This window comes from Dermacentor albipictus, chromosome 8 (assembly GCF_038994185.2).
Source record: "Dermacentor albipictus isolate Rhodes 1998 colony chromosome 8, USDA_Dalb.pri_finalv2, whole genome shotgun sequence".
NCBI classification, from domain to species: Eukaryota; Metazoa; Arthropoda; class Arachnida; order Ixodida; family Ixodidae; genus Dermacentor; species Dermacentor albipictus.
In genome coordinates this window covers 36,051,062-36,078,870 of record NC_091828.1, presented here as the reverse complement: position 1 = coordinate 36,078,870, position 27,809 = coordinate 36,051,062, and the positions used below count along the sequence as shown (strand labels likewise).

General features: G+C 46.5%; 1 protein-coding gene across 1 annotated transcript; it reads right to left on the bottom strand.

Moving 5' to 3' along the window:
• Window positions 1–3,776: 3,776 nt before the first annotated feature.
• On the bottom strand, window positions 3,777–5,100 carry LOC135901530 (uncharacterized). The gene is made up of 2 exons (XM_065431368.2): window positions 4,546–5,100; window positions 3,777–4,135 (listed from the first exon to the last, which is right to left on the bottom strand). The coding sequence occupies exons 1-2, from the start codon at window positions 5,083–5,085 to the stop codon at window positions 3,821–3,823; spliced, it is 855 nt and encodes a 284-aa protein (XP_065287440.2). The 5' UTR covers window positions 5,086–5,100; the 3' UTR covers window positions 3,777–3,820.
• Window positions 5,101–27,809: the final 22,709 nt, after the last annotated feature.

The following is a 27,809-nucleotide window of genomic DNA, read 5'->3' as shown; positions in this document are numbered from 1 at the left end:
AAGAGCTGTTTTTCGATTCACGATGCCACCGTGCTTCCGTGACCAGCGAGACGGGTTAATAAGCAGTCTGCGCAGCATGAAGTGAGTCTGTGCTGACAATAACGCATGCATGCGAGTGCCTCTACAACGTGCTTACAACTGACGTAATTGCTTTAGAGTCTTAACGGGGCTGAACGGAAACCATCGACATGCCCGAAAATTTCCACCGTGCACTTCGTTCGCGATTCGACGTTTTCGTCGTATTGGCGTACAACCCATGCGACGTATTGGACGTCTTCAACGTATGGGTCGACAGTTTCTTTTTTTTCCGCTTGCCTACGGTAAAGTGAATGCTGCAGCCGGGAACAGAATGTCGCACAATCAATGCGCGTGCCGGTTAAGTATATGATGCTTCCGAAAACAAACTTTATAGCGCTTCTAACAGAGTAGGGTATCACACTGACATCGTGCGGTGCACTCTCTAAGAAAAAAAAAGCTCTCAAGAGTATACTACGAGCTATACTCACAAATGCGCCTTCTGCTCTACGCCCAATACCCTCTACCACATGGTATGGGAATGTCAATAAAACCCATCGACACCACCCATCACCGGGCCAACCGTCGAGCAGTGGGAGGCCCAGCTGACATGCTCGAGCCCTGAAGACCAGCATCGCCTGGTGAGCAGGGCCAAGCTATCAGCTCAGTCTGACGGCATCCTGGACTAGGGACGCCGCACAGCTCGGACGATTTTACCGTCGGCTCATTTCAACTAATAAAGTTCATTCCTCCTCCCTCCTCCTCCTCAAGAGGGTAAGCGTTGGGGCAATATGCAACGTAAATAATTTACCGAACCTGCCCAATTTTTGTCAAACATGTCATGCACATATGTCATGACACTTCTTTCTTTTGAGGCATGTGATACGTGCATGCCATTGATGTCACGTCACTCATCATTACATGTCATACGTGAGTGTCATTCATATAATGATGTCACGTATCCTGTGTCATTTATGTTATGTATGTAAGGCGTCATGCGTGTCATCTGTTTCATGCGGGCAGGTTGCATTTCATGCTAGTCTGCATTTCCTGTCATTCATGATGCCATACATGCAAGCCCTTGATGTCACGTTATGTCATTCGTGTCATTACATGCTATTCATGACATGTGATGCATAGTATGGAAGCGGCTGGTGGCGATGTTATGGCAGTGAAGGTAACAAAAGAATGGTCTTCCTTTCGTGAAGCTGGCATCTTAGTATAGCCGCGGAACTTGACTTCATCTTGTACCGTGAGATGGCGCTCGGTATATAGCGGCGAGTGCCATCTCGCAATCATAAAGGGAAATACAACAACAACAAGAAGCATGCGCTTGCTGCGGCTAAACTGCGGCAGAAACGATGGAGCATGTTTTATTAGAATGTGAAGATATCTGCCCAGCAGTCGATTCAGGCACCTCTGGCCTCCTTAAAGCCATTGGGTTCAGCGAGAGCATGGGGAAAGTAAACGTGTCCGCAATAGAGATTAGTAAGAGGCACGGTCTAAGTAGCTTCACCGCGGTAAGAGGCGACTAGAACATTGGTGGAAAAGTAGGGAAACGACAAACAACATAGGTGACCACAAACAAAGTTCACAGTAGGGGTTCAGGAAAGTTTGGTTATGGGAATTTATCATGATTTTCTTTTCACATAGGTAGGACATTGGGGCAATATAATAAAAAAATGATTCATGGCGCTACCCACCACCCTGTTCCAAAGGGGGCGCTCTTCGCATCTATCCGAAAAGAAAAGGTACGCGCAACTCTGCTCCCTATGAATGCATATATGGGGCATATATGCATCGAACTCGAGTCACTAGACAAACTTTTTTTTTTCAGAGGCAATACAACGAGCGGCCTCATTTCGGCAGCCGTAACCGCAGCTACACTTGCACGATGTGGCTGGAGTGCGTGCTGGTGCTCACGTGCTTTTGTCGGGCTGTGTTACGAGTTGCGGACTTACCTTGTCCTGCGTCAGCCTGACCGATGGATAGTACATCCACATGCAAATTGCGCATTGTAAAGTGCTATCACTAGCTCAGTAAATATCGATGTCTTGGAAGGCGTGTAGCCACGAGCCACCAGGTGACGCCCTCTCTCGAATGTAAACGTACGTGTGGTCTGACGTTAAGTTTAACGTAGTTCCAGGCTATGGGAGTGTTAGAAACTAACAAAAATAACGAAACCCAGTGGCTACGACACAGGTAAGCCGTGTGGCCGATGTTTCATTCGTACTGGGGGCGATCGTGCGTAGACAATAGGCGGCTTATTCCAGAAATACGTAACTCTTATCGACATTTGAAACACAGGCTTTCGGCTGTTATAGCCGGTTGAGTTAACTGCGTCAATAAATATACACAAAAACATAAGGAAGGAGCACACTGATCCAGACCCCCCCCCCCCCCCTTGTGACTGACTTTAGATATCGGCCAACAGCAGCCGTTGATGGGAATATTGCATATGATGGCGATGCAAGACGCCTGCAGTTTCGAAACGGGTGAGGTGAATGCTTCATTTCAAAATGGCAGATTGAGAAAAAGATGAATTCGTGTTCTGCTTATGAGCGCCATATACCGCAGATGACTGAGAAGTTTGTCTGAGATGGTCACGGCAGCATATGATGTCCGCGGATGATTTTATTTCCTTAAGAATAAAGAAAAACGTACGAGTGCTCTCCCATGTGGAAACTACTTCCTGAAAAATACCTGTGGGGTTGGCCAATGCTACTTGATTTTAATGTATTTAGCAGTGTAACTTAATAAAGCGGCCAGCGATTTCACGGCAGCCTTTCATTTGCCCAATTACTGACGCACAATTTGGATGGAGAGAGAGACCTATAAAAATGCCGTAATCTAAATACCTATTCGTTTAGCAATCTCGGGGAATTTTTTCTGACGAGAAGCACAGAAAATTCCCAAACTGACGCGATTCGGCCCATATACGACTATCTTCTCCAGCGGTGGGATCACAAGTCGTCAGGCTCGCCACGTTGGTCTAGAGTGTGTGCCTTGTAATGTATAAGATTTACAGCCTTTTTTTAGATATATTTTTTTGCCTTTTTATAGTTTATATAGATGCGTTCATATATTCATGCGTTTCTGCTATTTCTAAAAAGTAAACAGCATGCAAATATGTTCTGCTTCTGCACGGCATGCAGAAGCAGAATGTGCGGCAAAGCTATGTGTACCACAGCTTTGCCGCTATGGTACACAGGCTCAAGGTCGCGGATGCACTCGCCACCGCGCTACATCCGCGGTAAGAGAGCCATGGTGTAAAAATCAATCCGGAGTCCGCCACTACGACGTGACCCATACTCTCTACCTTATTATGGGTCACGTGATTGTGATGGGCATACGAAGACGCGAGTTGCACGCGAGGTCGAGAGCCACAAGTCGAAGAGACTGATAGGCTACATCAACACACTGCCAGGCAAGATGTGATTTTGCTAAATTTTTATTTCGGACTATTTACAGAGAATATATACACTATTTACATATCACAGGTAGCAGATCAAGGTGATATCTTGATACATCTTGAGGTAGCAGATCAGGTACAGATACAGGTATCTATACGGTACAGGTATCAGGTGATACAGGTAGCAGGTGATACAGGTAGCAGGTGATACAGGTGCTGGTAGGTACAGATACAGGTATCAGGTAGGGTACAGATACGGTACAGGTATACAGATACGGTACAGGTATAACAGGTACAGGTATAACAGGTACAGGTATCAGCAGATACAGGTAGCAGATCAAGATAATATCTTGATACATCTTGATCTTGATGCATCTTCATATGCATCGCAGATCAAGATGACTGCACAAAGGCCACCAGCGCCTTGAGGTCCACCTTGCATGAAGAGTACGTCTGGGTGCAGCCAGGCATGCCGTAGGACCTGCCTTGCCTGTAGGCTTTCTCGAAGTCGACGAAGGCCGAGTCTCTGCCTATGGGTCCGAGACTGCGCATGAAGGACGCGACGCGGCGGCCGTATGGACCGTAGCTGGAGGCGTCCGCACTGACCTCGCACGAAAGCCGCAGTATACAGCGGTCCCTATCCAACTCGTGCACCAGGTTGACAGCGTCCTTGATCACCTGCGGGTCTCCTTCGATGCTGCGTCGGCCCTGCGAAAACACGGGAAAAACAGGAAGTTAGGCTTCAGAATAACTTCGTGCGGTGCTTAACACTGAAGAAGCGATGCTTTCAATTAGATCATCTATAACTGCTTAAGCAAGTGAAACGTTGCCTCCCAACATTTCACCGAAATTTATCATTCACTGGCCTTTATGCAAGTGAAGGCTGCTTTTGAGTGTCGAAAGCAAATCATTGTGGGCACGCAAATGCTAACACTAGACCAAAAGGAGGGAACACACCACGTATTCATTATAGTCATAGACGCTTGAATGTGTAGAAGCCAAGACAGCGTCATAAGGAAACAGCCAGTCGGCTGCTTTACAGTACGTTAACTATAGAAACTGTTAACGCAGATACAAAGAAATCAGGACATGTAGGAACAACTGACGTGGCTACTTACGCGCAAGGTTGCCTTCTGCTGAGACTCCACGTTGAGCAAGGGGCTCCTCAGCGTTCCAGAGGCGTGAAGTGCGGATCCCTTAATTCCCTTGACGCTCGCCGAGCCCCGCGTCGAGAAATTGACCTTGGCCGAATCGAATTGGGTGGTGGCGTTCGCGAGCATGATGAAGTCCTTGACAGGCAGCCGGATGCTGAGCGGCCGCTGGACGCGGCCCCCGAGGAAGTACGGCAACGCAGCAATAGGGACCGAGATCGTCGGGCCGGAGAAAATGCTCTTGGGCTTGGGAAGCGGCACGAAGCGATCGGGCAGCTTGCTGCTTTCTATGCCGGCTCGCAGGCCAACACCGTAGCGACTCACGTTCCACCAGCCGAGCATGCCGAGGATCTTCATGGCGAGTGCGAGCTTGAGACCGGCGATGCCGCCGAGACTTGTGATCGCAGTGATCGGGAGCAGGGCCAAGCTGGTCAGGAACAGGGCGTCGGCGGCCCCCGTAACGTAGAGCCCAAGGACGGCTGCAGTGAGGAGTGTAGACAGCTTCATCTTGATGGTAGCTGGAGAGCTGTGGTTGTTGGCTAAAGAAATGTGCGCTTTTAAAGGATCTGTTCCCTTTGTTAGGGAGAAAGAGGAAGGAGGAAGGAACACGTGATTTTAGGCGCCATCATGACGTCGCTGGCAATTTTCACTTTCCCCTCTCTCACTTTAACCCCTCTTGTGCCCCCTCTCGTGTCCCATCTTGTGTCCCCTCTTGTGTCCCCTCTTGTGTCCCCTCTTGTGTCCCCTCTTGTGTCAAGCCCGCTTGTGTCTATCGTTCCCCTCTCCTCGTTCCAAGTAGTACGCGAACAATCTTCACGAACTAGCCCAAACCCGTACCTTCTCTCACTTGCGCCGCCTTCTCTCTGCATACAATAGCGATAGAGCGAGTCAGGGGCTTAGCATTCGGATTGAGTAGGGGAACATATTCTGAGAAGAGCAACATGTTTAAGCAGGAAACAGGGGGCAGGAATAAAGCGCACTAGCGAAAAGAAAGATAAGGCAGGCAAAAAGTGAAAGGGAATAAACGACGACTAGCAGGGGTACTGCCGAAGGCAGGTTTCTCTTTTTCTAACAAACCGCAGTCAAGTGCTCATCCCCCCTTTCCGTCTCCCACTGAGCAAACAATACGCGTGAACTTCTTGCTCGCATCAAGGGATTTCCCTGTCTTCGTTCTACAGAAAAAATTCCAGACCTTGAAAACGGTCTAAGAGTAGCCGCGGGTCAAGAAGACAAACTCTAAAGCCAACTTCCAGAATCGCATTCCATTTGGGAAATCAATCATTACACTTGTAGTCGGGGATGGTCATACGCACCCTGAGTGAAAGGACATCGAAAAATAAACGTAATGAAACATTTTTATTGCTTAAATTTGATGTGAAATATTGATTCAGAGGTCAACGAACTATTTATCTGCTGGTTTAGCGGCCATATTCACATATATTTAAACGAAGTAATTATTACCGGCTGCATTAAATACAACTTGAATTCTTCATGTTTTTGTTAATTAGATTTAAGGCTTTAGCCCGTTCCAATACATATGCAATGTTTTGAGCATTTCAGTTGAGTCCATAGCCTGACTACCAGTGACGCGCCCGTGTAATTTCTGCACAAGCACTAACTCGAGCACATATTTGCAGTAATTGATATAAATTGGATGAGAAGGCAAAAATGTAGAACAATAAATTTTCCATTTGCGCATTCTACACACGAATATTCAAGAATGCCTTGTACGCACGGCATCTTTAACGGTGAAGTGAAACTGTTTGCATGGAAAATAATTTTTTTTTGTTCAGATGTCACGCAGAAAATTCATCTGGCGTTCGGTCTTTTGCGCTGCCCTCGTACGTTCAAAATGACAATTAGTAGGCACATATTCTTGCAAATAGTTCAAGCGGAAGTGTTTTGGGAATCACGGTGCAGTTTTTGCTCTCGCGCCATGGGATAGCATATTTGTTGCAATTCATCGGTGGAAACAACGCTTACGCAGGCCGCGAATACGTGTCGAAACAGCATTTGCGCTGGTCGCATTAGGTGTAGCCTGCTTTTTTTGAATAAAGCGACCATGGGAGGAAGTACACAAGGAATTTGCTGACAGGCAAATTAAATCTTTATTCCAAAGAAAAACGTCCATGAATGGAAAGGTCGGCCAGTGCATGGACAGACTCAGGCAACCGCACCTTGGAGCAAATCTATTTGGCAATTATTTATTCCCGCCTAGTTCATCCCACTTGCACTGTTCACAAATGAGCGTTAACAAACCCGCTGGATTGTACACTTTGCTATGTGTAGTAGTTGCATTTGCGCCATGCTTCCACGCGCTGCGTGTGCTCGCGCTGATTTAGAAGCAGGCCGTGCATTTTTGAATGAGCAGCCTAAGGGCTCCCTCGCCACAACGTTAATGTTATTATTTTTGCTTTCTTCCAATAAATTAAATTGTGCTCCGCTGTCTCTCATGGAACACATGATCGCTACTTGCTGTAGAGAGGACAAAAATAAATATGTGCAGTAATATCTTGGTTATACCACGTGGTGTTCAGCCCAGGCTACGCTACGCAAGCCGAATTTGTCTTTCACATTTATTTGGTGAACTGTAGTATGCACATTCGGTGGCTACTCTTTATACAGATAAAGTATTGTAACTTGGACGGAAGCTTGAACCAGCACGTGCAACATTTACACTAATGAAACAAAGCAGTGAACATGGAACAAATAAAAAAGGAAACGTGGGGGCATGAAAAAAAAACATAATTAGCAGCGCTGTGTATTGATTGAATTACCGTCCGGTAATTCAAATAATGTTTTATTCGCAAACAATCTATTCGATCGCGATAACTCAGGTGAGGGTAGGAGAAAAACCGTGCAAATGCCGGGGTGAATATTCTCGTTTTGACGGATGCGACAACAGCCTAAATGTCCGAAAACGCTATTCGGCCAGAAGAGTTGTTCCTGTGAAATTATTTTGTTCAAGCTCTAACACTGAAATTTTGAACCAGGTAAGGGAAAATTGAAAGCATCTCCAGTGGTGCAGCTGAGATTCATTTTATTAGGCAAACCAACTTTCTTAAAACAAAATAACATGCTTTCATGCATCTTTCGACGGCATATAATGCTGTAGGCTCAAAGAGCGCATTTCCTTTTTTTTTCACCTAGGAATTTTATGCACATAATCCCAAAATTTGTGAGTCGTGCACGTAAACTTCCAAAGCTGACTGAGGTACTGGGTTCGAAATTTTTATTTATGCCGAGGCCTAGCACTGTATGGCCGAACTATATTCATTGATGCGCACGTGTGTTCATAAGCCACGTGGTTTCTTTTCATTTTAATTTTGTACGTTGTGATCGTGGTTTTCTACGACTAGAATTTTGCGAACGGTGGTGGTTATATGCATCATAATAGCAGCATTCAGGTAATTATTCATACATTCGCTGCAAAACGTTTCACTCTACTGAACGGGATTCAGTAGAGAAAATGAGGCCTAACAGTTGTGAAGCCGCGCCTTGGCCAGTGTCGAAATATATCCGTCGCAAACGCCTGTTAAAAGAGGTGTTAGATTTCTCAATAAATCACACCAAACTATTAGACAGAGGCTTTCCTGAATAGCATTCACGCGAATGCCATTGTGTCTCCCAGCAAGTTTTAGTTAGATATCCTAAAAGCGGTGCCAGTCATAGTATTTCTGCTTAAGATTTGTTACTGCAAAAAAGTTGCTAATTCACAGCGCTTCCAGAAAACACTTCTTTCTTTGGACGCCTAAACGCATTCAACACTGCCATACATGAAATTGTAGCTTATTGGTGTGGCGCTTTTCATAAAAAATAAGGGTTGTGCTGTTAGATATAAGATTATTCGCGTTTTTTCGTCAAATTAACAAAACGTACACATGGAAATATAAGCAAAGGGATATCAGTGACTGTACTTAGCCAGAGATTTATTGTCAGAATTCTGCAATATACAATCTGTCGCTAGTCCCCTTATATATATATATACTCTGAAACGGGCATCATCATCTGCTAAGCTTCAAATTTGCAGTCCCGACTATTATAGATTAAAATCGTAGTTAGTCGACATTTTATCTGTGATACCTGTGATTAGTCGTTCGAGTGGTCTCCGTTTCTTCAGACACTTTGCCTTCACCGGCCAGACCACGCTACGTTCTCATCGCCATTCTCTTTAAACGCAAATGGCAGAATACCATAATATATATTGCAAGCAGAGCAGCGAAATATTAAGACACATTTCTAAATTAAACAGCGACTGACGGTGTGCTCAAGCACACGTGCCCAAATCACGAAATTTATTTCGCTGCAGAACCAGCCACGTGGCCTGGCCTTCGTTTTGGTCTAGCGCAACTTTCAATGAATTATTTGCAATGGGGACAGTGAACTCACAAATGTTTTCGTGGGGCTTTCTGGAGATTACTTCTGTTCGTTAGGCGCCTCAGTGAAGCGTTGAACACGTTCAATACCTAACGTTTTGCACGCGAGAGAGATTGGATAAACGACGCTCTGTGGCAGATGCAGTCTAGGGCGTCCTTGTCAAACGCACGCTTGGCTGAAGGAAACTTATTTACTTATCTTTTATTTTAAACAGGGCGTTGTCTTGCATGTGTAACAAAGTAGGCACATCAGTGCCATCATGTTACACCCACGCACACACACACATATGCAGCGCGCACGCAATGCAAGCACCACAATGTCAAATTCGTGCTAAGGGCCGGAAACCTTGTCTTATATCTACTGTATACTGAAAACTTTAGCCCCCAAGAAAGACCTGAAATCATTCGTTACAGTGTATGAGCTATCAAACAAGTAGACACAGGAAAGGAATAATTGACACCGCTACTGATATGAAGGCATTATTTTAGTATATGTTATCGTGGTCCAGTCTGGCGCTAAAAGCGCTCTGTCCGCAAAATTGGGGTGGCATAAATTAGAGAGAGAGAGAAAGATAGAGAAGAACTATATGAATACATCAAACACTTCCTGTATGAGTGAAACAGGCAAAGCGGGAAAGAAAATTCATTCTCTGGTTTGTTTTTTCATCTTCATGTTTCATTCCGGTGTGATCGCACGCATTGACGAAAATTAGGGGCAGCTCCTATACCGTAGAGAGCATTCGATAGATAGGCCTTATGGTCTTATCAAATAAAGCGAGGTACTATTTTGCACCTTTATTGATGGCCCCGGAAAAGACAGAATCTCTCCTGAATAAGTACAGGTGGACTGATATTACACGCCACAATAACGAGAGCTCCGGATGGCTATTCCTGATCACCTAAATTCAACGTGTCATAATTTTATTACTCTGACATAGTGAAAGTTTTTTTGCATATTGGACGGCGAAGAAGTATGGCAGTAGCCAAGTGTAGCATGCATTGGAGCAAGGTGGAAACAAAATGTTCGGATGAATTCTCGGAATGCCTTTGGGTTCGGGCATCCGCGACGAGGTGGGAGTTGGTGACCATACTTACAAGGTTAAATGTATTTTCTAGACGAGATATTTTTTGTTAAAAAACAGCCTTGCAATTAAGCTGACTTGGAGATTTTTTCCCAAATAGTTGCGATTAGAGACTTTTAGCTCGCTCATCAATAGGAACTGGCAGTGGAACTTTTTACCATTTATGTCCCACTTAACGAACCAGACATACCGTTAACCATCATGATTATGCCCTGGGGTCTTAGCTTGCCGGCACAGACACATTCGAGATGTTTTTCTTTCACGTAAATGCATGGCTATATTTGCTTAGCTCGAACATTCAATTACATTACCTGAAATCACATTAAATTAAATTACTGTTGTTTATTCACTCCCACCGTGTTTTTCGTTCCTTCCGCTAAGACACCTGCTTGGCCCGTAGACTAAAGCTTTTTGAGCATCGCGTGCAACGAAAGCACTTTTGAACTTCCTCCGACGCACTGGAAACATTGAGATGTTTTAGTTTGTTCAGTGTTGCGGTGTGCTTCACGTGTGTTCTGTATATATGCTGTGAACCATGCACATCATTTCATTTTTCATCCTACCCATCAGGAGCAGCATTCTAGGAATGCAAACGGGGCAAACCTCGTCAGGATCAATAAAATATAGCATCTGTCTCTCTCACTCTGCTTTCTTTACGATGCCCACGCTACTTGTACTTGGGTCCGCATAATGTCAGAAATAATGTTACAAATATGCGGCATGGTGAGAAGCCCTTACTCCCTCTCGTTTGGAGAAATGGAATGGGGATCGCGGTTTCCTCGATCATCGACGAAAGCAGCCGCATCACTGTAGCATGCGAACACGCTGAAACTATATTACGTATGCACGAGCTTTCTAGATGTAGCTCAGCGTTTCCGCTGGCAAGACCACTCCTTTTCGAACCACGTGGCGAGGCATAAGGCTTCCGATTTTGGTTGTAGAGCTCGCTTCAAGTTTTTCGATCGGTGTATTTTGGCAAACCTTCTTTCGACGAATAAGAGATGTCGACATCCCAAAACAAAATGACAATCGATAAAATGTATGCACATCTACAAACAGATTGCGCCCGATTACGATTATAGAGGCCTCTACATATTTTTGAATGCATGAGGATGGATGGCGCAGAGGAATTCAAATCACATGAATAGGTGCCGCAAAGTCATTTGTGGGCCAGAAAGCTTCTACCGCGTTAAGCCAATGACAGTGCGAAAAAAAACTGATAAGGCCTTATTCTAGCTATGCCATACTGTAGTTTGTACTCGTCTTTTGCATCCCAGCTATAGCAGGCTGATCAGACTACAGAATTTTGCTTGATAATGATTATGACCTCTTGAAAACGTAGGACTGTGATACATCAGTAGCTTACTAAGCAAAGTAATTACTTAATCAACTTATAGGATATTGTTGCTTTGCTTACTACATTCATGTCCAAAATCAACAATGAGTGTGTAATATTCATTGCCCTTAATTCGTGTAGTGTATGAGTATTTGCCGTATCATCCGAGCAACATACAATGGAAAATTGCACACCCGGGCTTCAAACTGGCCAGGAGGATAAAATATCGTTTTCGCGGCCCAGCATGTGATGCATGCCAACGTGAATTTCTATGTGTATAATGGCACCTGTTGTTTCTGCGAAACGGGTAATTTTAGGATTTATCAAGCCAGAACACCAAATGTTCTTGTTGTTCATGTTCAATTTAAACACAATAATCTGCAACCAACAATGCAAGGAATGACGATATATGACATGCAGAAACGCGTGTTCATGGCATGTGGATATTCGGTTGTCTAAGTGTCGTACGAGTTCTTTCCATGCAGTTTGCAGCTATGTCGCGCGTTTCCTTTACACCGATTTGGGAGGCTACCAAATCTTGTCGTAGCTTTTAATACAGGCTACCGCCATCATGTACACCGGGCCACAAAATATTACATACCTCTAAATCTGAGAAAAACCTCAATATTTCCGCAACCTCACAGCGCAGCCTGGTATTTGCATTTCGGGACTTGACTAAAAAATGCTAGCAACACTGTCGTATGCAGTTTTACTGGCTACTGCTACAGGCTGCTCGGGTTGGAAAGTTTTCTGAGATCACGTGGTCCCTAAACTAATGTGGCCGGGTATTATGTAGGTATTATGTACTTGTATTAGGTAGTTATTACGTACTTGTAGCCATAGTAAGACAATAGAGGTCTTTAAATCGCCAATTTTCTTCTTAGTAACCTGCGCTAGCGAAGTGCGAGTTTTATAATGTATAGTATGTCATAAGAAATAAGTTATCTTAGTATAATTTTGCGGTGAAATGTCTTCTTATTCCTCCTTGCTCTTCGGCTTGTTCGCTTCGGAGGATATAACAAGGTGGGGGACTGCTGGTACTTGTAAGGTCGCATATTGCACTGCCCACGCTCAGAGCTTTTAAATGTCGGTGTAACGGATGTGAAGAGCATTACTTTGCTGCAGTAAAAGAACGTGTTCGCATCAGCTCTCGCCTTCGTCTAATTGATCAGGATGCATGGAGTCCCCCCCTCTTCCCCCCGGAAAGATAACTGTTGAAACACCGTGCTCCTCGGTGGCCGCGAGCATGGCTATGGCATTCTCCTGCCAACGTCCAAGACATCTTTCACACTGGGTCACGCCAGCCACATTCCAACGTACTGTAACGTATAAATGCGCGTATACCATGTTTTGCCCGAATATAACCAACACTGAGTAATTGCATGTAGACTCGAAGCTTTACGGTGTGCCACATACACCCACAGTGGGATTTCGGTATGTTAATTCCATACATTTGGATAGGCATGCCCAATGAGCTCACTATCGATATTTTTTCGTTTAATTTGGAGCGTTCTGTAGCGCCAGAATCAGTGGCTCTTCCACGTGGTTTGAAATCGAATATTCGCGTCAGCAGATGCTCTAAGCAACAAAAAGACAGGCGGTGTGCTTACAGATCCGTTTTAGCTTGTTCTCTCGCTAGAGTTACGTACTTCTGTATTTATTGATTGATGAACACTCTAGCGACATCTGTGTTACATTGCACGATGCCGCATATCGCAATGAAAGAAAGCCGCATCGCCAAAATGGTTTAGCGGAACAGGGCTCGAAAGCGTGTTGTGTAGGACGCTGTGACAAATGTGTGACACCACACCGCTTTAATGACGCCTCTTTATGGACTACGTTGAACCGGAACTACGAGTACACACCAAGAAGAGCAAAAAAAAAACGATAATCTTCCATGTCCGACAGGCAATACCATTTTATCTCTCAGCTATTTGAAGTGCGTTTTTTTAGATGGTAAGTGCTCCGTCAAGCGCCGAAAAGTGCCAGTTTTTATAGGTTGCACCCTGAACACTAGGCAGATGATGAAAATTATTCACCGGGGTTCGGGGTAATTGAAAAGCTTTGAAAACATATTATTATCTTAACGTCTTTCACCGTCAGGAAAAGAGAAAAGGATTTTTTTCAACTTTTATTTATGATAACATATAAACGTTTAATAAAACATGCTACAAATAATTTGTCCATTGAAGTTATAAAACGTCACACAAACTGCGCGCCCACAATATAAATAGGACAGAGAAACGTGACACTACTGCGTGTGCTAGCGCATGCCCTTCTTTTTTTTTATTTTTGTGCTTCGTCTCTGGCTGTGTCGAGTTCACCTTAATTATTCTTCCGAGAATATCGCTTCAGGCGATGCTGCAGGCTCGCCGATCCCCAGCCTGACTGCGCATTCTTTCGCGGCGGAATTTGATGGTTTTGCGCCACTCGGTCTGCGCACTGGGGCAGGCACCACGTGCGCTGACTACTGTAGTTCCTTGTCACGCGATATCGTTTGCCTCTATCGCACACACGATAGAGGCAAACAAAAGCGCACAACACGGCAGGTGTGTGCACAGTCGAACTAGTCACGGGAAAAGGTGACCATACGGGTTAGTCGACTGCTGAGTTTCGCCTTAGCATTTCCCTCGTGTCTACAGATGACAGTGCTCGTCAAAGGCAATATTTTCGCCCGCCACCGAGGACGTATGAGGGCGAAGAAAATCCCATAATTACTCCGCCTATTTCCTGTCGTGTAGGGGTCAAAGCTCTGCCACGCCCTGCGGGGGGACATCCAGAGGGAATGCACTGTGGCGAATCAATAGTCTTGACGGCTATTCTGTGAAATAGAGGGGAGCGCGGGGTTCGAGGATGCTTAAGGCGATGCTGGAAAATGGGGAAGGTTCTACGGACTGCTGTGCAGCACTTGCACAGCAAGATTTTTTGCGACTGCTGAATTCGGTACTCATGGCGGGAGAGGTCGATTTTGGCTACACGAAGAGTTCTGCAGCAAACCGACAAAGGTGGCTTAAACGAAAAAAAGCATGGTATCGCACGCTTTTTTTTTCAGCATCTGCAAGCTGGGAAGTAATCAATAATTCCATTTCGTTAACTTGAATGTGGCAATGGAGGTGTCAAGCTCAGCAATGCACCTGCAAAAAAAATAATAATAATAAGAGTGCATCCTCTAGTGAATACTCTGTTCGCTCGCGGCTCAAGAAAAAACGAATAAACCCACGTGAAGTAATAAAGGCGCTTTGGGGCTGGTTAATTCGTGTATGCGCGCTTTATGAGCACGCCTATATTTCTGTTCACGTATCGTCTTCTTTGCACTGTTTGAAATTTTGCGAAATCCACGTGCAAGCATTCGTCGCGGTGTTGACTTCTACTACAGCACGGGTGCGGACGCAGCCGTGCTGTAGTAGTAGTGCTGTATTTACGGCCACCCACGGTAGAAAAGAGAAATGGGACCATGTGAATACCGTATTTATTCCCACCTAGGCCGGCCGCCATTCTAAGGCTACATGCTAAATTCGGAAGGTGACAAAAAAAAAAGATTTCCTCGAATGCTAGTCAACTCAGACAAACTGTAATTGACAACACCTACAAAAAAATATTTCCATTTATTACCAACGTCCAGTGTAAGCCACGAAATTTCCCGGCTGACTGTAGGCAGAGCAGATGTACTTATACAGCCTGCTCGGTTCCAATATGTCAGTGTCTCGCTGAAAGCTGTGAAAAGCTACGGCAGCGGATAATAAGGGCAAGTGCTGACATTTGATTTGGCGCTAACGGAGCGCCTTTTTCTTGTTTGGAACACCTCCTAATGAAATCCTCGTATCTACGCCTACTATGATGTTGGGCTGCTGAGCACGAGGTCGCGGGATCGTATCCCGGCCACGGCGGCGGCAATTTGATGGATGCGAAATGCTAAAACACCCCTGTACTTAGATTTAGCCGCACGTTAAAGAACCCCAGGTGGTCAAAATTTCCGGAGCACTTCACCACGGCGTGACTCATAATCGAAAAGTGGTTTTGGCACGTAAAACCTCATAATTAAAAAAAAACTACTCCTACCTAGAACTTTCGTAACTTATGCTCGTATGACAACCTCATTATCCCAAGCCTGACATGACTTCTTTTAAAGCGAACTTGTTTTGCCTCTTCCTTAGACTTTCCCACTGCTGCTGTCGCGCACACCGCGTCGGGGGGTGGTTCAGAGCTTGTACATAGATGACAAGCGCGAGTAAGATAGGAAAGGCGACGGGAGAAACTCAGCCTCACCCCACCACGTCGAATGCGCACAATACCCTCTGGGGCGCCCTGGCCGTCGCCAAATTTTCCGCTTGTCAGCTGTAATTATCCGTGACTCTCTTCAGAAGCATTGCAGAAGCTGCAGCGCTCCCCTTTCTGTACGAGGCCAGAGAGGACGTGCGAGGCCAGAGCGGGCGCAGATAGAACTGTAGAGAGGAGAGAAGGAGAGGGGGCACAGGATAAGCTCGCTGCTGCGTTGCTGCTATTTCTGAAAAACAAGCGCCGCGCAAATATGTCAAGCGGGCAACATACGCAGGGTTCCCAGAAGCAGAGTCGCATTAATTAAAGCGCACCGCAGGGTCCAAGCGACCCTACGGAAGCGGTAGACTGTGAAATCAACACTTCTGTGCCCGCTGCGTTATCTTTACGGCTAGAGCATGGCAAGAGGTCATGGATTTGATCCCAATCGCAGCAGCCGCATTTCGACGGGGGTGAAATGAAAACTCACGTGCACTTTGATGTTGGGACGCGTTAAATAACATCATGATGTCAGAATTAATCCGGAGTCCGCAACTACGCCGTGCTTCATAATCCGAGTGTGGTTTTGGCACGTACAGACCCTGATTCAATTCAAGTGTAATACTTCTGCCACATGCGATGTGCCATGTAAGGCAATGACAACGCTCAATCCTCTCACAGGTTATGAACTATGGCGCATAACAGCTGCTCAAGGAAACACTTCTCCCTGTGTGTTCTGTGTACTTCACAGACGAACAGCAGTGGTGCACTCAAGGGAACGTTCAACATCAACTCACCACCCTCGTGTTAGCCTAAACGTTCAAGAAATTAAGCTTTAGCCGTCAACATTACCCCTAATTATCGTCAATCAAAGCGTTCAGCACGGAAACCTTCGCTTACATCGATTCCCACAGTGCGTGTGATCTGGATATTTTCTATTCCTCTATTTCGACCTACAAAACCGGCGAATACATTGACCTTACTGGAAGTGCCCTGTTCATGCAAGCGACCATATTCCGATCAGCAAGAAAAAAAAAATAGAAACTGGTTAACAAGGCTATAATAAATATAACCTCGCAGAGTCACTTTCCTGCTGTGTCGGTCAGGAGCAAAGTGATAGCGTAAAATTGGCCACTGAATGACGGTTCCTAAAAGATTGTGCGTTTGCGGATTGTCGCGCTCGTGCTGTGCTTTTGTTGTCTCTGTGTTTCTTTTTTTCGCGCTGTCACGTACCAACGAATCCTAGCAGATACCTAAGAAAAGCCACCGGTGTTTCTAAACCTGCCCGGTCAAGCGGCATGGCGCAGGCACGCATAAAAAAAACAAAGCAGACATGGTTGTTTCTTTTTCATCTTAGGTATTTGTACAACAAAAAAAATACGGGGTTTTACGTGCCAAAACCAATTTGACTATCTGTGCCGCGGACGCTTATTCCGCCGCCCGTCCGGCTGCTAAGCGCATCCAGACGACGGACGGACTGAGCAGCCGACCGCGCCGGAAAAATAAAGATGGCGCCTACGCCCGAGGTGGCCCGAAGCGACTGCCGTCCGCCTCGAACCTGTCAAGTCGTCGTCGTCCACTGTGTGGCCCGTAACTTTCAAACTGAGGATTGTATTTGGCTTATATTTGTGTCCAGAAGCTTCGACAGCAATGTATTCGTGATGAGTGGACACCGTTTCCGAAAGCGATACTCAGATTCTCAGCGTGTAGGCTTAGAGTGGCTGTATTGGCTGAACATGGCCTCGAAGATGTTGCGGCGGCCCGGGCGGATCTCAGTGGCCGTAAGTTAATATAATTGCTTGTCTTTACTCACTCTAGATGGCGTCATCGGTGTAACAAAGACTTTGTCATAGGTGTTTTCATTCTGAATGAAAATGGAGATCGAAAGGAAACGGCGGTTGGCCGCAATGGCTGTTGTTTTGTCCGAATTGGACACGAATGGTGTTAGCAGCGATGAAGCTGTTTCAGAAAGATCCCAAAGCCGCGCTTGCTGCCAGACTGTAGAGCATGCTAGGCTAAATCCGCAGCATTCGTCCCCCAAAATCCGGATGCGAAAAATAGCTCGGCATTTTCCGTCCGTGGGGGTCGCGGACGACGCACGGACGGCACAAATCCGTGACGCGAGGTCACGTGTTGCGCAGTCCGTCGCGGAAAAGACGGATTTCGTCCGTCGTGTGGATCCACCATGCACCTAAATCTAAGTACACGGTTGTTTTCGCATTTCGCCTCCGCCGTGCAGCCGCCGTGCAGCTGCCGTGACCGAGATTTGATCCCGTGACCTCGTGCTCATCAGCCCAACACCATGGCCACTGAGAAACCACGGCGCTTTATTTGCACCACCAGATGCTATAAAGAGGTCAGTAGCTAACAAGAAAAGCACAAGTTACTTACACGCCCATACAAGCGCAGTTTTTAATAAATAAGACGTCGCGAGAAATCATATTTCTTCTTTAAAAGTGTAGTACCTTGTCGAATAAGGATGAAGAATAATGATATCAGCAAGCGATGTCTGCAATCTACCCACAAGACATGCGTTGACGTACCTAATTATTACAGGGAAAATTGCAAAACAAAAAAAAAAATTCCGATGACACCTATGCGCTTCTTAGGTGGCGGTGCCCGTCAGGCGGCACGCGCTCCGCATTTTAGTCATTGTTTGCGGAGACACTGAGCTTTCTGCGTTCGTTGGACGCATGTGAATTACATTGCATTGGAAAGCTTGCTGTCTGCGCTTTACAATGTCACCTAGTGTTTCGCCTAGCCCGTAGCGTTCACACTCAGTCAGTTCACTCAGTTTCGACTGCAGTCGAAACAGTGTGAGCAAGAAACGGCGTTTTTGCAGTACTAGCCTCCGTTGCACTGCGTTTCCGGTGGAAGTGTTATGCATGAAATATGCAAGCAGATACGCAAGATTTCAATGAAGAGACATTCCGTCTAAAGCAATTTAAAATTCATGTAGGCGCTGAATAGAACGGGCTAAACAATAGAAGTTTGAGAATGAATATCTTTATTTTTATTTTTCAACGCAGTTCAACAAAATTTATAGGTTTTCTAGGCTACACTGCGCTTATAGTCTCTGCGAAGTTGTTTCGTGTTTTGAAGATCAGTTCGTGCTTTACCATTACTTCAACGTTGCAATTTATGGCTGTAGTTGCTCACGCATTACCGAAGGAGGAGCAAAACTAATCAAGATGCAACTGAAATTTCCATGAAACAAGCAGCAAGACCTTTTTTGCAATTCTGCGAAGAGAAAATTGTCTTATGTTGATTAAGGAATCTCAAGGAAGCAGTGAATTTAGTGAATTTTTCTGCCGGCCACGTCCATGCAGATTGATAATATTTTCCATGTACACACTAATTCACAATGAGTGTTGCACATTCGTAAAGCCATGCAATGTCTTGAAATTACTAGCACTCACGAGTTTTACGAAGCAGTGCCAATAAATTGAGAGTTTTATTAGGTAGACAGAGAGTTTATTTCCAATAAATAGAGAGCTTTAGTTCAGGGGAGGCAATCGGCTTGCGTGCGCAAGAACTAGGGGCGACGGTCCAGCGCATGCGCAGACCGCTACGTCTACTTGCGTCCTTGGGTTGTTGGGGTGGCTAAAAACATCGCTCCCCCAAGAAGGTCACGTTACACATGACTCTCGCGGCGTACGAGAACTTACGAGAAGCGAGACCAGCCGAGACAAGCAGTCCATCCCACCTACAGTGTTCTAGAACCGTGTAATCCCACCACACAGACGGATAACATGGCTGCGCCGGCGAGGACCTGTGCACGTGTGCTTTTCACGGCCGACGTGGTAAAGAAGCTGGTCGCAGAGCCCACATGCGTGCTGTCGCCGCAACCACGGCATCGCAAAATTTGTAGGAGGCCCTAAATAAACAAAACACAGACCACAACGGATTATGCTGCACGAGATGTCTAACTGCAGTGGACCAAACTTATGTTTGGATTGCTTCCGCTCAGCCTCATTCGCAACGTATAGGCGCGTACATAATGTTACAAATATTTTGACAAGTGTCCACAGACATCGCTTTCATATATATAATTGCTTTTCATAAAAATCGTTTAACGTACTTTACTTCATATGCTTGATTTCATATTTTAGATAATGATAACGCAGCAAGGATCAGACGCTGACGGCGCCTCGAGCGCATGCGACCTAACTGGGCTTGCGTTAGGGGCCGCCTACATACAACGTGTTTCTGCTTGTGTACGCAAACGCACCCAAGTGCTAAGGGCCCCAACACTTTGCGTTCCCTAAAATAAGCTCTCTAATAATGAACCTCACAGGCCTTTTTGTGCTGGTGGTGCCATCTGTGCAAAAGAAAACACGCTGTATCACGTATGGGTTCCATCGGCTGTCAAATGTGGCGCCACTAATCATTAGGAAGCGGGCAAGACGCGGATGGAGTACTATTTCCCCAGATTTTAGTGCCTGACTAATTCTAGTCGCGGCGTCCACCCCAGTTTTCTTTAGGCCCCTGTCTGCAACCAGCAACATAGTAAACGTGGTCCTAAGGAACCTCATTCAATTGTGGCTGCTGGGGTAAAAAGAAAGAACGCTCCCTGCATGGTACATCATGACTGCATGCCACCTGTCAACCCGGTTAGGCTAGTGTGCCATTGTGCCCAGTTTAATTGCAGATAAAGTAAAATTGCAGAAATTTTCTGGGTGCTCTCTTTCTTTCACGTGTCTCTGTGGAAGCGTTCATATTTATGAAGGGTACACAGAACTTGTCCCCGCCTGCTCCTAGTTCCAAGGCTTGTAAAACGAAATCTGGAACCTTGCTTTCCTCAAGTGATCAGGTACGATGTGATTGGCAGAGCACTCTGTTTTCCCTATTCTACGCGACGCCGGCTGAACGATAGGATTAGGACTAAACAATGAGCGAGTCCATATTTCTCCAACTGCAGCAAAAATTGCGGATAGCTGCTCGACCTGTAGCATTCTAAGCCGCGCGCAACAAACCGGATGCTACGGGTTCCGACGCCCAGTAAAGCTTTGAAACACGTGGTTTCCGCAGGGGGTCTTTAAGTACAGAGATGTACTGTGTTACGTCTCAAAACCTCGAAGGGTATTAGTGGAACGTTTGCCATGTGTCAAACCACCGCAGCTCCTAACCAAACATCAGCACGGCGTGGACAACGACTAAAAGCGCTCACCCCACCATTATACCTGGAAACCGCAGAAAAGGCTGAACGGGAGGGAACTACAAAAACGAATAGATATGGGCAGTTAACTAAACGAGTCAAATCACCACCGATCCCCCAGCACTTATGTAGCAGTCAAGACAGCGTGTAAATCGGCTGTTGCAGGATTCCACGAAAGGCGCTCAGCCCGCCCTTGACCCTGCAGATTGAGCGAAAAATGGGGTTGGTCGCGAAGAACGAACCAGGTGTCGTTGGATGATTTCTTATTTCTTCTACAAGTTCCAAATCAGTTCCTTCGAGGCGGAGTTACTGCGGGTTATAGATAGCACTGGCGTGGTTTCGCAATGGAGTCGACGATGGTGATTTGCTGCTGGACAGTCTTCTCATTCCCTAGTCGACTTGCCTAGATAATACGATGGGATTGAAAACGGATACTTCTTTAAGAGAGAGAGGGCAGAGGGTCCTGATGGGAACTGAGACGTTCAACTTGCTCCTCCATGGAGTGGGCTTCTGCACTGGAGCCGTGTAACTAAGTTAAATAAACCCTTTTTCCTTCAGTTCTACAACTTTTGACATCGTAGCCGATGGGCTTGGTGGACCCCATGCCCTGAATGCCACCCTAGCATCAACAGTCGTTTTTACCCGTCTAATTATCACTCTCGCATAATGAGCGAACCCCCAAATCGCCCACGTTTCTTTTATCAGTCACATCTACCCAGTTGTTTACACACCACAGTGCAAGACGAGCGGGGTGACTCGCGCCGACCACATAAACTGGACATGTCCCACGTCGACACACACCATTAAACACAGCTCCAACCCTACATTTCAAATCACCAAACCCGAACAGTGGGAGGCTGTGCTGCTCAGCTACAGTATACAATCCAGCTCAGCGCATGCCTGGAGAACCAACTCTGGGCAGTCCGGCTGGCAGATGAGGCCACTAAGACTCAATATCTGGCCACCGCCTGAGGAAGGAGAGCTCCGATGGGGCTATATAATCTACCGGTCCTCGACCCTGTTGGCCGTAAATCTCTCCCACTACCCTTCGCGACGCTTGACATGGCTGGCGGCTGCAGCAATATCTACTTTTACAATCCCCTCTGTGCGCCTCTTACGTTGCTCGTTGGTGAATGCCTTGGCTTCGTGGAACTCCTCGACTCTTCGTCTTTGGTTGACGTCCCTGGAGACTCTTTTGACGTCGACCCCGGCCAAGCATCTTCGATGTCCGCGCTTGAAGAAACGTCCAGGGTTGCGTTCTCGCATGCCATCGCCGATACCCTTACACCTGCCGAACGCGCCGACCTTCTTGATCTCCTGCACAAATTTAGAAGTTCATTCGACGTTTCACAACCTCACCTGGGCCGCACGTCGGAAGTGCAGCACAACATTGACACCGGTTCACATCAGCCGTTACGTCAACGACCATATCGCGTCTCTGCCGAAGAGCGTCGTGTCATTACCACCCAAGTCGAAGATATGCTGCGCCGTGATGTTATTCAACCTTCGCACAGTCCCTGGGCATCTCCTGTCGTTCTCGTTCGCAAGAAGGACGGGTCTATTCGCTTTTGCGTCGACTACCGTCGGTTAAATAAGGTAACGCGCAAAGACGTGTATCCTTTGCCGCGCATCGATGACGCCCTCGACAGTCTTCAGGGCGCAGAATTTTTCTCGTCCCTTGACATGCGTTCCGGGTACTGGCAGGTCCCCATGGCTGCGGCCGATCGCCCGAAAACCGCGTTCATTACACCTGACGGTTTATATGAATTTAAGGTGATGCCTTTCGGGCTTTGTAACGCCCCTGCCACCTTTGAACGACTCATGGACAACACGCTGCGTGGCCTTAAGTGGTCTATATGTCTGTGTTACCTCGACGATGTCGTGGTTTTCTCGCCTGATTTTCCTACTCACCTGCTCCTCCTTAGACAAGTTTTGACCTGTCTAACGAACGCTGGCCTTCAACTCAACCTCAAGAAGTGCCGCTTCGCCGCGCGAGAGCTCACCATTTTAGGCCACGTTGTGTCCTAGCACGGCGTTCTACCCGATCCTGCAAAACTTCGAGCAGTCGCTGAGTTTCCGAAGCCTCAGACCATCAAAGAACTTCGAAGCTTCGTGGGCCTATGCTCATATTTCCGGCGCTTTGTTCGAAATTTCGCATCGATCATGGCGCCATTGACTCAGCTTCTACGCGGTGACGCCGCCCTCTCCTGCTGGTCCCCTGCATGTGACTCCGCCTTTGCTACGCTGCGTCGTCTTCTCATCTCCCCACCTATTCTTCGCCATTTCGACCCGTCAGCTGCAACTGAAGTACATACAGATGCCAGCGGGGTCGGTCTCGGCGCCGTACTCGCCCAACGAAAGGCGGGCTACCCCGAATATGTAGTCGCCTATGCGAGTCGCACACTGATGAAGCCTGAGGCCAATTACAGCGTGACCGAAAAAGAGTGCTTGGCTTTAGTATGGGCACTTGGCAAGTTCCGACCATACCTGTACGGGCGCCCATTCGACTTGGTCACAGATCACCATGCGCTTTGTTGGCTCGCCAACTTGAAAGATCCCACTGGCCGCCTAGCCCGTTGGGCACTACGCATCCAGGAGTACGATATTCGCGTCGTCTACCGCAGTGGACGCACACACTCCGACGCAGATGCCTTGTCTCGTTCACCTTTACCTCCAGACTCGACCTGCGCAACAACTTCCGCACATTCCGTGTCATCTCTCGACATGGACTCCTTTGCAACCGCACAACGTCGTGACCCGTGGGTCGCTTCTCTTTTCGACTATCTTTCTGGATCGTCGACCATCCCTGTATCCCGAACCCTCCGACGCCAAGCAGTTCATTTTGCCATTCGTTACCAGCTGCTGCACCGACGCAATTACACTCCTGATGGTCGTCGGTGGCTTCTGGTGGTTCCCCGCAGCTTAAGGTCTCAAATATGTGCCGCTTTCCACAACGATCCGCAGTGTGGCCATGCCGGAGTCTTCAAGACGTACGAACGAATTCGCCACCGCTACTACTGGCGCGGCATGTACAATTTTGTACACAAGTTTGTTCGGTGCTGTCTTGACTGTCAACGCCGCAAATCGCCGCCTTTACGCCCATCTGGTGCCTTGCAGCCGCTCCCGTGCCCTGCCACACCCTTCGATCGCGTCGGCATCGACCTATACGGCCCGCTTCCTATGACACCAGACGGCAATCGGTGGATCGTCGTTGCTATTGATCATTTGACACGCTACGCCGAAACTGCTGCTTTACCAAGTGCTACAGCGCGGGATGTAGCCTCTTTCGTCCTACATCGCTTCGTGCTTCGACACGGCGCACCTCGGGAACTCCTCAGCGATCGAGGTCGCGCCTTCCTCTCCGAAGTCGTCGAAAGTTTGCTTTCGCAATGCCATATTATTCATCGGACAAGCACGGCATACCATCCACAGACTAACGGGCTCACAGAGCGATTTAACCGCACACTTGGTGATATGCTCTCTATGTACGTGGCGTCTGATCATGGTAACTGCGACCGCATCCTTCCATTCATCACGTTCGCGTACAACACCGCGATCCAGGCCACTACGGGATTTTCCCCTTTCTTCCTCCTGTATGGCCGCGAGCCTCCGCATACCATCGACACGCTCCTTCCATACCGTCCTGACGCCTCCGAGTGTCTACCTGTTTCCGACGTCGCCCGACAAGCCGAAGAATGCCGCCAGCTAGCGCGCTCCTTTACGGCAGAACAACAGCAGCGCCAGAAAGAAAACCGCCTCGACACGCATCCAAGCACGACCTACGCTCCAGGCGTTCTTGTGTGGTTGTCGGTCCCTTTCCAAAGCCGGGGTTTTCCTCGAAACTCGTCCCAAAATTCGAAGGGCCTTACCGAGTCTTGGAGCAAACATCCCCGGTGAATTTTCTCATTGAGCCCCTGTCACTACCTGAAGACTTGCGCCGGCGTGGACGTGACATTGTCCACGTCTCGCGTCTCAAGCCCTACCACGACCCTCTGCCTCCCGATTCTTAAGGCGCCAGGCTGGCTCTTTTTGTCCGGGGGGAGATTGTGAAGAAGACGACGCGCCTCGCGGCACAGCCGCATCGCCAACGCGTGGCTCGTCTCGGCTCGCGCTGTTGATTGCTGGCGTCCGTTTGGACAGTGCTTCGGGCTGCTTCGCCGTTCCCGGTTGCTGTGCCGTTACATTAGGAGCCGCCAATAAACCTTTTCTCACTACGCATTTCTGCATGCCAAATTCCCTGCATCAAAGCGAAATTTATGGAGGTATGAGGCGGCCACACCCAAATTATGGAAATTATGTGCATAGCAACTGTGAGAACAGAAGTTGACAAAAACATTCAATGAAAATGTCATTACTTCATTTGCATACACAAAACATGCCAACTCAAAGTTTTCCTTTCACAAAGAAAAATGCATCTCGCCTTACTCTGTTTCTTTTTTGTCTTGTTTCTTTTTTCTTCACGGCCATGAAGCAATAACGAAGACCTTCGATCACAATGATTGAGGCTTCATCACCATCATCTTCATGCTGCGTGGCAGCACACATTTATTTCTACAGACGCACCAGGAATGATGCAAATATGCATAAATGTTGAAGGTTTGTGTCCAATATGTATCAATACAAAAACATATAACGTTTAGACTATAATAACGAAGACGATTTCATCCCTGTTGAGAGCACAATCATGTACACTTGCAACCAGTATTCACTTGATGATTCTCCGAACTCCTTTCTGGGCAGTGGCGCCAACAAGGACAGATGAGCAATCTTACAATCTTATAGTTACTTAAGTCGCACTGTAAACATCTATCAACATGTAATGAAAGAGGCACAAGTAAACCACAAACAGATAAAATATTTCCACAGAAGATAGAATTAGGCCCCCAAAATTTGAGTATGTTCTGTCAAGGAAATTTCGATAGCAATATAGAATCAGGATTAATTCTAAAAAATATTAATCAATTAGAACTAATCAATGCAAATTATTTGCCAAGTAAGTTCGTTCTCCAGGTTAGTACAAAAACAACCCAAGAATGAGACAGTTTAACAGTAGAAATGCAATATCAAGTCAATACCAACTGATATACTGCTACTAATAATATTTAATTAAGGATAGTTTACAATTCATTTGAATAATTCATTCTAAAAATTCATTCGTAAAATATCAGCACAAAACACCAGTTCCGTGTATGAGGTCTAATGCTGTGTGTACGTGCAAAAGTGCAACATATACTCGAGCTTTAAGGATAACCAAACACGCTGACTGATAGAGATACAAAAAACACGTGTATGAAGCGAGCACGTAGTTCGCTTCAGTAAAATTGAGTAGCATAAGCATGAGCATGAATTGACGGTGAAATATACAACACACACGCACCAGCAAATATATGATTGAACAAGAAGCATTGCTTACCTGGGTCACTTTTATTGCTGTCTTCAGAATTCGTTACAGTGGCCACAACATAAGCGATGCTCACCAATGTCACGTTAGCGAAGAACTTTTACCATTGTCCATCGGCAAGGCGGCTGCTTGCAGCAGCCACGCAGTGCGCCAAACATGTCGCTGCTCCACGGTGGCATGGCTTCTTTTCAGTGGCTCGCGCATCTTTAGGAATCTTTTCGGTAACTGGACCACGTGTCACGAGCGACTCAGACCCACAACACGCTTAATAAGCGCACGCCACCGAATCACATAGCGCTAAAATGTAATTAAAGCAATGAAACAAAGCGCGGCACGACCATTTAAAAAATACCGCATCGGTGATACTCTTCCCGGCATGCTTCTTGAGCGCTACATAAACGCATGAGAGACGTGTCTGTGCTCATATTTGGCTCGAGCTGAAGCGCGTTTGGTTATGGCACCTATAGAGCGCAACTAAAAATAAAAATTAACCTACAGTTCCGTTAAAGCGTCACATAAACATATATCAACATTATAATATTTTATGGTTTACAGAGGTTGCTGTTCATCTTTATTTGCATATTTTCTCCCTCCTCATTTGGCCGGCCGCCATTGTGGCCTCATACCGTGAGCGCTTGTTCATCTTTCTACGAGACCTTACTGGAGCAGCTGTCGCCCGCTGCCATGTAAATGTAGCGTCGTCTTTCTCGCATCTTGGTGAACGTGCAAAAGTAGCGCGTGTCTGGCGTCCTCTAAGGAACCCGACATTTGCTGCAATTTAGGAACCAGCCCCTCTTATGCATTAGATATTCAAAATAAAAGAAAACATGGCAGCGTATTACATTCCGTTGCAGTGTACAGTAAGCTTTATAACAAAGCATTTTTCTCCCCTACAAAGTAGTTATTGGGGCTGGTCGACGCTTTTATTCTATCGGTCGTAATGCCTTTACAGTGCTCTAGCATGCGCCCGTGTGCGTCCTTCAGTGTGCGTCCGGCTGTCAAAGGGTGTCCTGTTTCCGGAGAAGATATCACAAACGCGACTTAAGGATGCATTGATAAGTAAGGAAGTAAAAAAAAAATTATTGGGTGCAAATGCATATTCAACAGGCATAATACATCCACGTTTAGTTTTGTGCAGGCAGATTTTATACCAAGGCCTAAAGTGCCTGCAGTGGTGGCGGGTTGCTTTCCACCAGATTGAACAGTACTTATAATTTATGCCACATCATTCGCCACAATTTTCTCCGATGTATGTTCATTGTTTCTGTGGTTTCCTTTTGCATTATAACAATGCGCATACAATATAGATCATTGACCACTGAATTGCTGCTGGTTGACTCGAGCATGCGCTCGTGCAAGATTGAAGCTTGTTTTTTTACATTGCGAAAGCGAAGATTTATTTTTTATTTATTTATTTATTTATTTTACAATACTGCCGCTCTTAGCCGAGAGCCTAGCAGACCGGCATGAACACTTTCTTTTCCCGACATAAATACATGTGCGAGTTACACAAAGAATGAAAAAGCAACAATATTCAACAAAATACAAAAGATAAGGTAGATAAGCTATACAACAGAACACTAAACAAAGCAGAGCAAAATGAACAACAACCGGGGCATATCAT

Coding starts and splice junctions, on each gene's coding strand:
- LOC135901530 (XM_065431368.2), bottom strand. CDS start 5,085: ATGAAGCTGTCTACACTCCTCACTGCAGCCGTCCTTGGGCTCTACGTT. Junction 4,136..4,545: donor AGCAGAAGGCAACCTTGCGC/GTAAGTAGCCAC, acceptor GTGTTTTCGCAG/GGCCGACGCAGCATCGAAGG.